The sequence below is a fragment of the Pan troglodytes genome, chromosome 10, assembly GCF_028858775.2.
Source record: "Pan troglodytes isolate AG18354 chromosome 10, NHGRI_mPanTro3-v2.0_pri, whole genome shotgun sequence".
In the NCBI taxonomy this organism is placed as follows: domain Eukaryota; kingdom Metazoa; phylum Chordata; class Mammalia; order Primates; family Hominidae; genus Pan; species Pan troglodytes.
In genome coordinates this window covers 54,289,557-54,303,853 of record NC_072408.2, presented here as the reverse complement: position 1 = coordinate 54,303,853, position 14,297 = coordinate 54,289,557, and the positions used below count along the sequence as shown (strand labels likewise).

Here is a 14,297-nt window from a genome sequence, read left to right as displayed (position 1 = left end):
TTCTTTAAAATGACACAAATTGTCATCATCATTATACAAACATACAATTATACAGCTATGCACCAGTCACTGGAAGAATTATACTATCTAGAATAAATTATCGATATATATGTGTGACAGTATGTACATTCTTATGAAAATTTAACAGTGCACAAAATTCTATACCATCATTTATTTTGCATTTTGTGAAATAGATGATAACACAATGTCAGTGTTAAACATTACAGTCCGCTGTTAGCTATAAATCCAGGAGGTACAGGCAACTAGTTATAATAAAACTTAGAAGGTATGTGCACATGCAATTATGCCAATAAGTGATATATGTGTGTATATATATATATTATGCGTAAATATAATATATATATTTTGTGGGAGCTCCTCTAATTCTCCTCCTCCAGAATGGACATATCTCCTCAAAATGACTTTTTCTCTTCTAAGAGTATATATATATTTAAAATGCATATCTTCCTGCTTGTTTAAAAAATTCAAATATCCTGAGTTTTTTGGGAAAAAAAGGTTTAAAATGTGAATAAAACACTAAAGTTTAACATCAATATTTTATGATCTTTTGTTATATTTTTTAGTAAATCTATTTCACAGTTTAATTTATTTGATTAGATCAGAAATGTCTGAACATATTTAATTATATTAAAATATTACCTTACCTAACAAGAAAAAGAACAGAGAAAAGCAATTTGGGAACAATTATTATTACATTCATAGGATCTTGACAGCCTTAAGTCTTGTACCTTTTCCTGTTATGATGACCACAGGAAAAACTCCCTCTCCCCAGTATAAAATAGCTTAGAAACATTGCCGGAATAGCCCACTGCCTCATTAGAAAAGCCTCTATTTCCTGCTTCAGTAACCAGCTGATAGAAATGAAGTTCATCTTATCAACAGGGTTACTTATTTTTTATTCTTCTTCTTCTTTGTTAATCTTCCTTTTATGTTTTCTTAATAACACATGCTGGAAAAGTTCCTGAATGCTTTTCAAATAAAGAGAAGTTCTGAGGAGGACTGACAAATCTCTGTTGTGTCAACATAGACACGGGCATCTCCCAGTCTGGAATTCAATGTATAATATCTGAAATAGATACATGTAGACCCTCCTCTTCTCATTCATCAGATCAGGAGATATTCAGGTCTACTAATTGGTTTTAATGCATGTTACTAGAATTTTATTGCCAGTACAGTAAAGATGTAATGCATTTCATGTATCATAATAGACTGGCATTAAAAATAACTAGGAGAGCTGGCTCTAAAAAGAAGGAATAGAAAAGAAAAAATCTAGAATTTGTGCTATTAAATGAGTTTTTTAAATGCTTTGGAATTATGACCAGTGACAAAATGTAGAACCTACCAAATTGGAAATCATACATCAATTCAGGATCAGCCCATTACTTATGATTAATCATTATGTATTTACAACAACATTTTTTGTTATTATACACTGTGGTACTAACCTGAAGATGAGAAACTCCAAGCATTTTTTAATAATTAATCTTGTAGATCAGATTTCTCACTGACCATCAGACCCTAGAAGAAAATACTGTATTTTAGGGGTGTTATAGTAGGGCATGGAAGAGATTTAATTCATTATTATGTCATATTCTCAATGAATGTCTGAGCATTGGGTATAAAAATATAATAATATGAAAGGATTTCTTTCTTTGATCTACCTTCAGGAACATATTCATTCTGTGTAATGTTTTCTATGTAAAACCTTTGTCATTTCTATGTAACACAAACAATATGATCCACCTATGAAGAAAACAGTAGGTTTGCACTATATTTTTTGCAAATAATTGTCATTCCTCATCAGCATATAGGTCCATCATAAAGCATGATAAACGGAATAACATTTGATAAATTTAAATTAACATCTCTATGCAAGTTCAAAAATTAGTTTTTGTTAACATGCCCCAGATTCTTTTCTTTCATTAATTTCTAGCTCAATTTTACAGTAAATATAGCCTCTCTATTAACTCTGTGTGCTTTGGAGCAGTCTTTCAGCCTTAGCAAACCTAAATAAACTTTCCTACTTGCCTTTTTCTTGGACTGCAGCCCTACAGCCCCAAGGCCCCTTTTTTTTCGTTGTTGTTGTTGTTGTTGTTGTTGTTGTTGTTGTTGTTTCTGAGAGGGAGTCTCACTCTGTCACCCAGCCTGGAGTGCAGTGGTGTGATCTTGGCTCACCGCAAGCTCCGCCTCCTGGGTTCACGCCATTCTCCTGCCTCAGCCTCCCGAGTAGCTGGGACTACAGGCACCCACCACCATGCCCAGCTAATTTTTTCTTTTTGTATTTTTAGTAGCAACAGGGTTTCACCATGCTAGCCAGGATGGTCTTGATCTCCTGACCTCATAATCCGCCCACCTTGGCCTTCCAACGTGCTGGGGATACAGGTGTGAGCCACCATGCCCAGCCAGCCCTACAACTCTTAATTCTGCCTCCTTTGTCCTTACCCATCTATCCTACCTCTCAAGGGCTAAGCAGTGTCCCAACTCTTGCGCCAAATATTTAACAGGGCTTACAAGATTCCAAAATGTTGGCTGCCAACGACATTGATTCCCACTAGATAAGGCAATGATAACCCTTACCACCATAGTATGTCACCCAAAGTTGATATTTATTACTTCTACTAGACCTCTTTTTTTTTTTTTTTGAGACGGAGTCTTGCTCTGTCGCCCAGGCTGGAGTGGAGTGCAGTGGCTCAATCTCAGCTCACTGCAAGCTCTACCTCCTGGATTCACACCATTCTCCAGCCTCAGCCTCCCGAGTAGCTGGGACTACAGGCACCCACCACCACGCCTGGCTAATTTTTTGTATTTTTAGTAGAGACGGGGTTTCACCGTGTTAGCCAGGATGGTCTCGACCTCCTGACCTCATGATCCGCCTGCCTCGGCCTCCCAAAGTGCTGGGATTACAGGCCTGAGCCACCATGCCCGGCCCTTCTAGACCTATTTTTAAAAATTCCCTTGAAGGCACTCTTGTGGATCATTTTGCGAATGTTTAGACTTTGCTTTTATCCCTGACAATCCTCTTTCTGGCACCCGAAGTAGCTATCTATTATCTGTATCTGCTCTTATATTTAGACAAAAGGTATTTTGCCTTTCTGAAGTGAATATGTCTTCAAAGTGACTTTTTAAACTATAAAACGGTATCCCAAACAGTAGATGGTATCTCTTTAGCTGACTTCCTTTGCTGAAAACATAGCCAACTCAAGAGCATGATAACAGATGTAACCAAGAAGTACAATCATCGAATCAGAGACAACCACAGCACAAAGGGTCACCCCTTCCTTATGGGTTGCTTACTTTGCAGAGTGCACATAGCTAATGTCAAAAGAAGGTTGTTAACACTCTCTTTTGAAAAGCTATTTTCAGTAATTCAAAGGAAAGACAGTTTACAAATGCTGAGAGTGGAGATGCAATAAAGACCGCAGGGCCGGGTGAAAGCAGCACTATAGACATTACAATAGGGATTTGAGCCTCTCCGAGAATGGACAGTACTCTTCTATAAAAGTGAAGTCTGCTCTTTCTTCTTTTAAAATTTGCTATAGACACTAAGGGTTGAAAGAATAGTAAAGATCTTTTCAACTCAAGCCTTGCTTTCCTAAGAATTCTATGCTCTCCATCCTCATTCAGTTGACATCACAACAAACAAAGCTCTCCACCTTGTTCCTGCCTCCACACATTTCATCTGGATAATACGCTTCATTCAGCATCGCTCTCCCATTCAGTGACTCTGCCACCCCCAACACACACCTTTCCATGAACCCCCAGACCTCAGTTCCAGGTCGGAATGACTTGATTGAAGAACAGTATCAGCATGGTAACAATAAAAAGAGCAATTGAATGAAAGTCAGGAGGCCTGGTTTCTACTCTCGGCTCTGCCACTAAATTGTCAGATGAATGTGGGTAAGTCATTTCAATTTAGAAAAGATAGAAGGCAAGTTAGATTATGTCTAAAATTCCCTCCCAAGTAATTCTAGGAAGTAAATCATAATTATGTTTTTTTTTCTAAAAAATCTAATCAATACTACAGATAAAATAGAAGAAATTTATGCTTTTGCTTGGGTTAAATACCAGAAAATCAAGTTCTTGCTTTCTCTCAATCATCCTAATTTTATAATTGCTTATGTTTTATATAAGATGGAAGCCACAGATTATGCATATTGCCCTCCCTCTCCCTTTTCTGCCCAGGACTTTGGTTATGAGACCTGTTAGAAATCAGTCCTAATCCACCTCTCTAGTGTCCTCTCTTAATACATCCCTAAACCCTCTTAATGGTAGCCAACACTGAACTTCTCACCCTCCATGTAAACAGTAGCTTCTCTCTGGAGCATCCCCTTTTGTGGCTCATCTTGCCTCTTGATTCATCCCATCTATCTTTTACCACATATCCCATTGCACTATAGTGAATTCTTTATGTGCTTAAGCCTCCGTCTATAGACAATGATCTCTTAAATGACCATTGGACTATAAGAATGCATCTCTTAAAAAAGCAATCTTCAGAATTAAAAAGTGTGCATATGTGTGAGAGAGAGAGAGAGAGATCTGTGTTCAATTTCTGATTCTGATGAGTAGTTGCTGAGTGACCTTAAATAAATTACTTAATGCTGGCTCTGAATTTCCTCATTTATAACATAAAATTTGTAGATAATACCTACCAAAAGCAATTGGGACTACAGTCCAAGAAACAGAAGACCCAAAACAAATGCTTAAGGGAAAAAGGAGTTTTATTGGCTCTCCTTGCTAAAAATTCCAAAGGTTTATTGTTTTAGATATAACTTGTTGCAGGGGCTCAAATAGTGGCACTAAATTTCAATCTTTCTCCATCTTTGGCTTTTATTCGCTTTTTTGAATCCATTCTCAGGGTCTATATATTGTGGCATGATAAAGCTTTGAGCTACTCCTGATCTACATTTTTGTGGTTCAAATACAATAGAAAAGACAAGTGTTCTTTTCCTAATAGTTTCAACAAAAGTCATGAACCTGATTTTGATGGGCTCGAACTAAATCCTCATTTTTGAAATGATCACTATACCCAGTGAACTAAATAAAATGCACTCATTAGCTAATCCCTAGATCACAAGCCCAGCCCTGGAGCTGGAATCAGCCCTGAACAAACACATGGACTAGAAAGAAAAAGGTGTAATTCTGCAAAATAAATTTAGGGTCATATTTCCAAAAAAACCGTGAATAAATGCTAGATGGACCAGAGATAACTACTGTGCACTGTATTATCCTATCAGATTCTTAACAATTAAATGAAACATTATTCACAAATCATTTAGAGCAATGTTTGGTACAGAATAAGTTTCCAAGTGTAATCCATTGCATGTAGCAGGTGCTAGGAAAATGTCCAGTGAGTAAAGTGAATAAGTAAAAACTGAACATGCTAGAGGAATTCTTAGAATGAGTAACTTCATAGATAATTTTGTTTTAATTTTACAGTTCATTTTTTGATTACTTTTCTTGTTGGCAGAGATAAGAGACTGGGTCACATCTATTGTTTGTACAGCTTTCGGAACGGATTCTACTTAATCTAAGACAATTATGCTGCTGTACAAATATAGCAAAAGCAATTACACCCTACACCCAACTTCGCTTTAGCAGTTAACTAATTCAACAAACGCATGTGGGGCTTCTTATAAGCTCTCAGTCCTCTGCTGGTACTAGAAATGCAAAGTAAAAGAAGGCAAGGTGCCATCATCAGAGAAACAAATTTCTTTTTGTTTCATATCTAATGCTGTGGGATATAATAACAGACCTAACAGATAAAGACCTTCTTAGAGAACAATAAACAGGTAATTTTAAAACTAAACATATTAATGAAATACAAATTTTCTAATTAAAAAAAGAAAGAAAAATAAATGCTCATAATTGCCAAGAAGCTACTACATCAGTGAAATTTTGATAGAGGACTTCAGGACCCCTATTTCAGGAAGAGTGATGGACAGTGGTACCATCTGGCAATTAAGCTGAGAGCTGAAAAATGAGAAAGAGCAATATACTATGAAATCAGAGGAAGGTGCTGTTTAGAATTCAGACCAGGTCCCTTAGGTGGAATGTGAATCCCAACTCCACTTTTGACTTGCTGTGTGACTTTGGGCCCAAGTTCTCTCTGTGGCTTCTTTTCTTCATCTATGAAATGGAAATAATGATAACTGTGTTTAAGAACCGATAGGACAATGACACTGCTTGCATTCAAGCCCTTAGCTTCTCTTGCATGAACTGGTAACATTCGCTTAATCCCTCCAACTCACCCACTATGCTAGTGCTGAAGTCATCTTTCTAAACTACAAATATGATAGTTTTATTTCTTTTATAATAGCCCCGTTTACTTTCTGCAAAGAACCCAAATTATTTAATAGGGTATAGTCATCCTTCCGTGATCTGGCCTTTGCCTACCTCTGCAGTTTTAGTGTTCACCATGACCCCTCACCCAGCCCAATCTTAAACTCTTAGCTTCGCACACATTAACTACGTAAAGTTCCTCTAACATGAAATGCTGTTTCCTACCTCTGTGCCTTTGCATGGTCAATGTTTCTCTGTTTGGAAATTTGGTCTCCTTGGTAAACACCAAGACTAATTTTATGATCTCTTCAAAATTTGCTGGATTCTTCCAGTAGCCCCCAACCTAGAACTGACTACCATGTCCACAAGATTTCCCTCTGCCCCAGCCCATATTGATGATATTAATGTGTGTGCGTGTGTGTGTGTGTGTGTGTGTGTGACAATGAGAGTGATCTAATGAGGATACTGAAATAAGTAATACAGGATAAGAAGGAATAATTCCATGAGATAAATTCTTGAAAAATAATAAAGGAATGGTTTACAGAGCATGAATGGAGGCACTCAACTTTGGTAGGATTGGGGATTTTTCTTTTGCTCTATAGAAAGGCAGCCCAGAGAGTCTTTCTACGTACAAATGCATGTGGATTGACAAGTGGAGGGAAGACACAGAGGTTTCCATTCCATGGTTTCTTTTTCCTCCATGAAGTCTAGAACAAGATGACCAGCCAAGCATGAAGAGAGAGAAGGGCACGGTAGCAGAACTGCAGACAGAAGAGGTACGAGATACCAGACTGGGAGAGCAGAAAGTTGAGGTCATAATAATCCACTAGGATCCAGCGAACTATCAGATAACGTCATCAACTAAGAGTGGGTGGTTTTTGTTGGAAATTTGAAAAAGGAGGAATTATGGCACTAGTTCCTTTAGCATGTGAAACAGCAACTTGGCAAGGAAAGTAGAGTATAATTGTCGGGCAGCATGGATTGCCCATTTGCAAATTGTGGTAATGAACATACAGGGAAAGCAGTCACTATGGTCGTCATGGTGTGCATCCCCTCTGGGACCAGGTCACTGCTCAACTGGGGAAGCAGGGAGGTGAATACTTGGTCTTAACCACAATTGACCTTCTTCTGGATGATACAGTGGACAAAGAGAATAGGGTAGTTGAGGATTTCAGAACTCTGCCAATGCTTTTTATCTAGAGTCATGTTGCCATTTTTGTCCCAAGAAAGGCAGGATTAGATTATTGTTTAACAGATTGAGTTGGTGTAGTGTATTCTTGGTTATCAAAATACTCGTATAGCTTTGGGATTTTGAACTGGTAAATATTCATGATGTGTGAAAAATCATGATACATACTGTACGATCTCAGTCCCATAGAACTGAATGTTGTGCCTACACATGCACAGGACCTAGAAGAACATGTCAAACTATAAACTGCTTGTGATTGTGAATGACTTTGCTCTTTGCTTCTTGTGTTTTTCAGTTTCCTATAATGCACATATTAACTTTTTAAAAATAAAGGTTATTTTAAAAGCCAAAAAAAGATACTACGTCTAACTGTGAATTTCCAGCTGCATCAGGAGACAGGAGTGAGCCTGAGGGAATTATTGACAGTGAGAAGGGGAAGGGTCAACAGGTTCAAGCTCTAGCGAGAGGACAAAAGTGCTGGAGTGGGAATGCAAGAGCATTTGAGCTGACCAGGAAGTGAAGTGCTTAACATTGCTATTTTTAAAATAAGGCAACTATGAAAATGACATTTTATGAATGTCCTCTTCTACACATTGCTTATAGCATGTTAAACTATTTTGATGGAGATCTCCCAAAAACTGACATGTGAGTCAGGAAATCAAATCACAAATGGCCGTGGATAGTTAGCAATACCTTTAGGAACCTAATAAATGATCATTTTAATATCTGCTAAAAACTCAACATTCAACTATGAAAAACCTTGGATTCTGGATTCTTCCAAAGGTAAACCACATGACACTAACAAATAGCAAAGTAATTGCAATTTCCTCAAAAGATACAACAAGCAAAATAGAGAAGGGGGAAAAAACCTTCCTGATGTAAACAGAAGTGTCTTCCTGGTTTCCTTCTATAGCTTTGTTCTTTGTTTTAGACAGATTGCTTTTGGGTGGAAGCCCATTCTAGGAAAGGTTTCCATGCAGTCTGCTTGGTTCCCTAGTTGTCACAGCAGAAGTAATGACACAAAATTTATGGATCATGGCCAGGCACGGTGGCTTATGCCTCTAATCCCAGCACTTTGGGAGGCCAAGACTGGCAGATCACTTGAGGTCAGGAGTTTGAGACCAACCTGGCCAACATGGTGAAACCCCATCTCTACTAAAAATACAAAAATTAGCCAGGCGTGGTGGCAGGCACCTGTAATCCCAGCTACTAAGGAGGCTGAGACAGGAGACTCGCTTGAACCTGGGAGTGGAGGTTGCAGTCAGCCGAGATCATACCACTGCATTCCAGCCTGGGCGACAGAGTGAGACTCTGTCTCAAAAAAAGAATTAAAAAATAAAATAAAAACAAAATGTATGAATCACTTCTCACTTACTTCAATTTATGTTTCTCTTTTCTATTCCTGGTCCAGATTTCCTGACATCGACTGTTGTTTGCCAGCATCATGAATTCATTTCCTCCCCCATTAACAGTAGAGGCAAAAATAATGTTTCCTTCTTTGTTAACGTATAAAATCTACACCAAATAGGTCATTGATGACTTTTTAAGGGGATTCAGAGCCCACAGTGAGAAGCAGCCAACCTGGGCCTAGAGAAATGTGACTGCTTTCTTTCCCAAAGAATCCAGAATGTCTCTGATTCTAAGAATGGGAAATTGGAGGTTAAAAGCTGCCCATATTTCAGAAGACCCTTGAAAAAGAAGTAGTCAAATAAACAGGCGGGGTTAAGGATGTTAGAGAAAAGACATGACGATAAGCTTTAGCTTTTACCCTTATGTCTCTACAGAAATGTGATTTAATTATTAGTTGCAGCAACTTGTTATGAATAATTTGGAGTTGGAGGGTGCAAACCTGAAATGTTTTGTCAGAGGGATTTGATATTCCAGGAGTTTCGTGATTTATTTTTCACTAAGTATTATCCCCAGATTCCATTATGCAGGAGATAATGATACTGAAGCAATATTTTTATAATAGACTATCTAGCTTTCTCTTAGCTGTGGGCATTAAAGTTTTAATATTTCTCATTTGATTTATTTTTTGAAATAAGTGTTTTATTGGAACAACAAAGCATATTTCACTAGTTGCTAATCAACATTAAAAAATGTAAGATGATATATGATTAACACTCAGATTGAGCAAAAGTGCATGTATTGTCTAATAAATGAAAACCAGGAAAATAAATAAAGATATGGACATAAAAGACCCTACATTCCCCTGTTGTCAACTGATATAAATGGCTAGCATGTCTAGCCCTAGCTCTTCTTCAAACTTGAATAGTGCTGACTGCATTTGAATTTTCTTACGAAGAGGAAAATCTTTATGGCATGCATGGGCCTAAAGTTTGAGAACAATGCTGCTTAAAAAGCCAATGCTTTTTAAGCAGTGTCAACTCTTGTTTCTTTCCCCAGTAAGAGAGAGTTCTATCTAGAAAGCATTTTTTTTCTAAGTTTCTCATTTCTCCCTAGACTCAATCACAAAAAAATATAAAAATTTCACACCACTGGAGTACAACCAATGTATGTAAAAATCCCATTTGTGTCATTCTATGATTAGAAAGATGTTTCACAGCAAGCTTTAATAACAAACTCTAATCTTCTACTCCACCTTCAACCTATATATAATCAATTTCTCACAATATTAGATGCTGAAGTTTGATTTTTTTTAAAGAGACTTTAGACGCGTCCCCAGAATAGCACGTCTTGAAGTACATTTAAGTCAAAATACATGTAGTTTCACCAGGTGTGTGAAGTGATTCTTTCACTCTAGTGACAAATGACTTATGGATGGTTAGCGCTGCCATCCATGCAGGCTTGGCTTTGATTTGTATACACTCATGAATTGTCTCCATGGAAAAATGTACAGAGGTAGCATTTCACTTTTATGTGTTTCATCAAACAGCTTCCAAGTGACAGAGGGAAAGGTATGAAAGTTGTTAGGGAAAACATTCTCTATTACCAGGAGGTTGTTTCTTCAGAAGTCAGAGGCTTGTATGTCCTGTGAAGGGAATACTTAATTAAACCTGTGCTGCAGAATTCCTTTCAGATAATCAAAGTCTTTATAAAGCCACCTTTGCCTCCTACAAACAAAATTGTCTACAGGTAGCTGCTTATGAGTTATTTTGACATAGAATTAAGGGAACTTTGATTCTAAAATGTATGTTTCTGTGTTTTAATATAAACTATGTAGTATCTGAGACAATCTCAACCAAGAAATACAACTTCACACTTGGGACTGGTGTGAGGTGGTTTGCGGGTTCCAGGAAAATCTCACTTGGGTCTCTTATGGTGCCTGAAGGCTTTCTGCCAAGGGTTTAGTCCCTTGCATTAAGGCTTTGTATTTTCAGCCTTTATTAATATGCGCTAAAGCCTGATGGGGTCACATGTTAAGTAATTGTTAATGATGATTCCTTTGAGAGATATTTATGTATCAATTATTTTTATGTCTTAAGAGTTATCTGTGAGAGAATGGAAAATCACACTGAATGCCAGGTTTTGTTAGGGGACAAGCAAAATGGCAAATCTATAATACTCATACCTCAGGGACTCCAAGCAGCTGAAAGGAAATAGGAGGGTGTTGAGTGTCTTACAAAGGGGAATATTGGAAACAAACACCATGGAGATAACTTTGAGACCTGTTTCACAGTTTTGGTTTGGTCCAAGGTAAGGAAAATATTGAAAAGTTACTTTGACCTGAGGACCTTAGTCTCCTTTCCTCTGAGATACTTGGGTAAGTGCTTTGATTTGTGGTGTTGAAGAATTATAGGCAGATTGTGCCCTCTTTGTTTTAATACATTCACTCAATTTTATTGCCAAACAGTTGTTCTAAGCAAACACCAAAGTCAAAGTACACCATTGAGAATGTGGAGAAAACGTTCAAAAAATAATGTCCCCCCCTGAAAATGTCTTCTCACGATACTGAGAGTTGCTTCCGTGCTTTGTTAGGGCATTGAAAGTCGGTGGATCTCAGCTTTGGCTACAGCTCCTCGTTTGTGTTGATTTAAAGGTCCCAATCTCAGCTCGTTTTGGAGTGTGTAGGTTTCCTTATTGGCCTCTTAGGAATCACTAAGAGATACTCCTCGACTATATACCTTGTTGCTGTAATTGAAGCTATTTTGTTGCTATAATTCCTTCCTAATGTTGCAGTTTTAGTCAAGTATTCTTTCCCTCTGGAGGCATTAATTATTACCAGTTTTGAAAAGAACTTTGCTTGGTGTGTACATTTTTGCTTCTGGTGCCAAATCATTTCACTGTTTCCTAGTCTACGTCTAGGAAAAAGGATGTTTCACCTTTTCTCTTTACTGTGCAGCCTACACTATAACCTTTTTAAGCACTATAATATAGAGTATCTTTGTCCACCAGTCAGAAAGTCAGCATTCTTCTTAGTTTCATGCATTTCACTAATTTGCAGTACCTATCTCAGAATAGAGGATTTAAATTTAGTTTTATTTGCTATTATCTGTGAAATTATTGGTCACTGGAGTTTATGAGAGCAAATCCCCTTGCTAAGGATTTACCCATGATGTACAGCACATCATTTTTAAACAGGTTATTATCCACTGACAAGGACTTCATTCAAATACAAAATTGAAAAGGAGGATAGATACTCAAATGTACAGAGTGTTCTGGGAAATACTCTCTTGTTTGAAGTTAAGTAAGTTTTCCTTCATTTTGTACTGGTAACTATTTCAGATTTTAGACAATTAAATGAATACTTATTGTCTTTATACATTTGGGCTGCTATAACAAAATACCATGAACAGGGTGGCTTCTAAACAACAGAAACAAGTTTATCACAGTTCTAGAGTTTAGGAAGTAGAAGTTCAAGGCACCAGGAGTTTTAGTGTCTGGTGAGGGCCTGTTCCTCATAGAGGGCACCTTCTCACTGTGTCTGTCCTTACATGGTGAAAGAGGCAAGATAGCTCTCTGGGGCCTCTTCCTAAGGGCACTAATCTTTTTCATGAGGGCTCAGCAGCTCTTACGACCTACCAAAGTTGATTACCTTTGGTAATCACCTACCAAAGGCCCCACCTCCTTGGTAGGTAAAATATGTTGAAACCCTAACACAAATTGTAGGGAACACAAACATTTAGACCTTAGCACTCTATTCTTATCAACTTTCATAATCTTTACACACACACACACCTCACCTCTATTTCCAATCAAAGAGGAAAGACTACCTACTTATGGTTTTACAAAAATCTGTGTGCACCTGGAAAGATTTTTGAAATAAAATTAGTCACCCTTCAGCTAGTTGTTACTGAGTGCCCACGCTGAAATATCCTGTTCTAGGCACTGGAGAAAGAGCATTAAGCAAGACAGACAAATTCAGAGCTCCCACAGAGCCTGAGTGCTAGAAATTGATCCAGACTTCACTTCTAATTTAAATAGACATTGTTCTTCTTCATCCAATTATTTACTAATGGGTCTTATATTCTACATCCAATAGGAATAAATTCTCCATAATTAGTGTGCTAATTTGTGTTTTAATCCTTGGAAATATGTAATTTATCCTGAAGTCATCTGCTTCTGAAAGTAGTACAAGTCCATTTCATTATATAAAACTGAAATACACTGAAATTTATTATTATTTTACTGACCATAAATCAGGAAATGAATTCAATATACATTACCTGAGGACTGACATTTCAAGCCCTTAGCCATGTGTTTCAGTAAATGTATTTTCTTGTTCATTTACTGCTTCATTTTGAATCATTGCCTCTGCCCCAAATGGCTTTTGATGTCTCTCCCTTCAGCCTGGATGAACCCATTTCTTTCCAAGAATGAGAGTTTCTACAAACTAATAGAAAACCTTAGCCTGACCTATACAAAACGCTTATTATCATATTGTGTAGAACTTCAGAGCAGAATTGATGGAAACGGCTTGGTATATCTTTTTTTTATTATTTGAACTTGTTTTCTTACAATACAAATAAAAACATGTAATAGTAACTCCTCATGTTTTTATGAACATTTTGCCACTAACTTTGACATTCTCAAATATTTTATTGATTCCAGTATATTCATGTATACATGTATTTGATTTATACATTATTGTGTAATTTTTAAGCAGTTTTGCATTGACAGCTTGATGCAAACAACTGTGTATCTCCAAACTTACAATAAAAATATAAAACACTGGCTTCCCTACATAGAAATCCATGCTGAAAGAACATTTGAATAATATTGGTTAAAAAAAAAAGTTAATTTCCAATGTTGGGCAATAATTATTAATACTTGCCAGAGTGACCCAAAGAATATCAGTGAGTTCTCCATTCTGCTGCAGATTTTCTCTCTGACATAAATGTCATCTGTGTGTGTTGTTCTCTCAGGAGGTCGAGTTGTGTCGTGTTAGCAGTCAAGAGAAGCTGGGCCTGACAGTCTGTTACCGAACAGATGATGAAGAAGACACCGGCATTTATGTCAGCGAGGTAAGAAACGCCATGGAGGGGAAATTCGAGGAGGGAGACTAGGAAGAACAGAGCGAAATGACTCACAATGAGAAAACCCTTCCTTCAGAGGCTTGAATGTGAAGAACTGGAATTGGCCATGTTCTAAAACGTGTCACTTTCAATTAGGAAAGTAAATTATTCTGCCCAAGTAATGTAATTATTATGAGCTTGTTTAATGTGAATACTTTCACCCCAGAATCCCAGCAAGGAAAAGTGCAAAAGTGGTAACATTGTCCAAATTTGAATAAATTCCCATAAGAATGCAGCAAGTCCAGCAAAGTTTTTGATCCTCAAACATCTGTCCTTCCATTCTACTGTGTCTTTTATGAGTTCTACTAACAGTAGCACTGGCTAATTGTTTT

At 37.3% G+C, this 14,297-nt stretch overlaps 1 protein-coding gene across 2 annotated transcripts in view; it reads left to right on the top strand.

The window, feature by feature from the left end:
* Positions 1-14,297, top strand: part of PDZRN4 (PDZ domain containing ring finger 4) — a 385,248-nt gene that overhangs the window by 349,381 nt on the left and 21,570 nt on the right. For both annotated transcript variants that reach the window (XM_001167876.8, XM_001167906.7), the window contains one exon: positions 13,816-13,914. In XM_001167876.8, the coding sequence (XP_001167876.5) occupies positions 13,816-13,914 (99 nt within the window). The remainder of the gene's footprint in view (positions 1-13,815; positions 13,915-14,297) is intronic.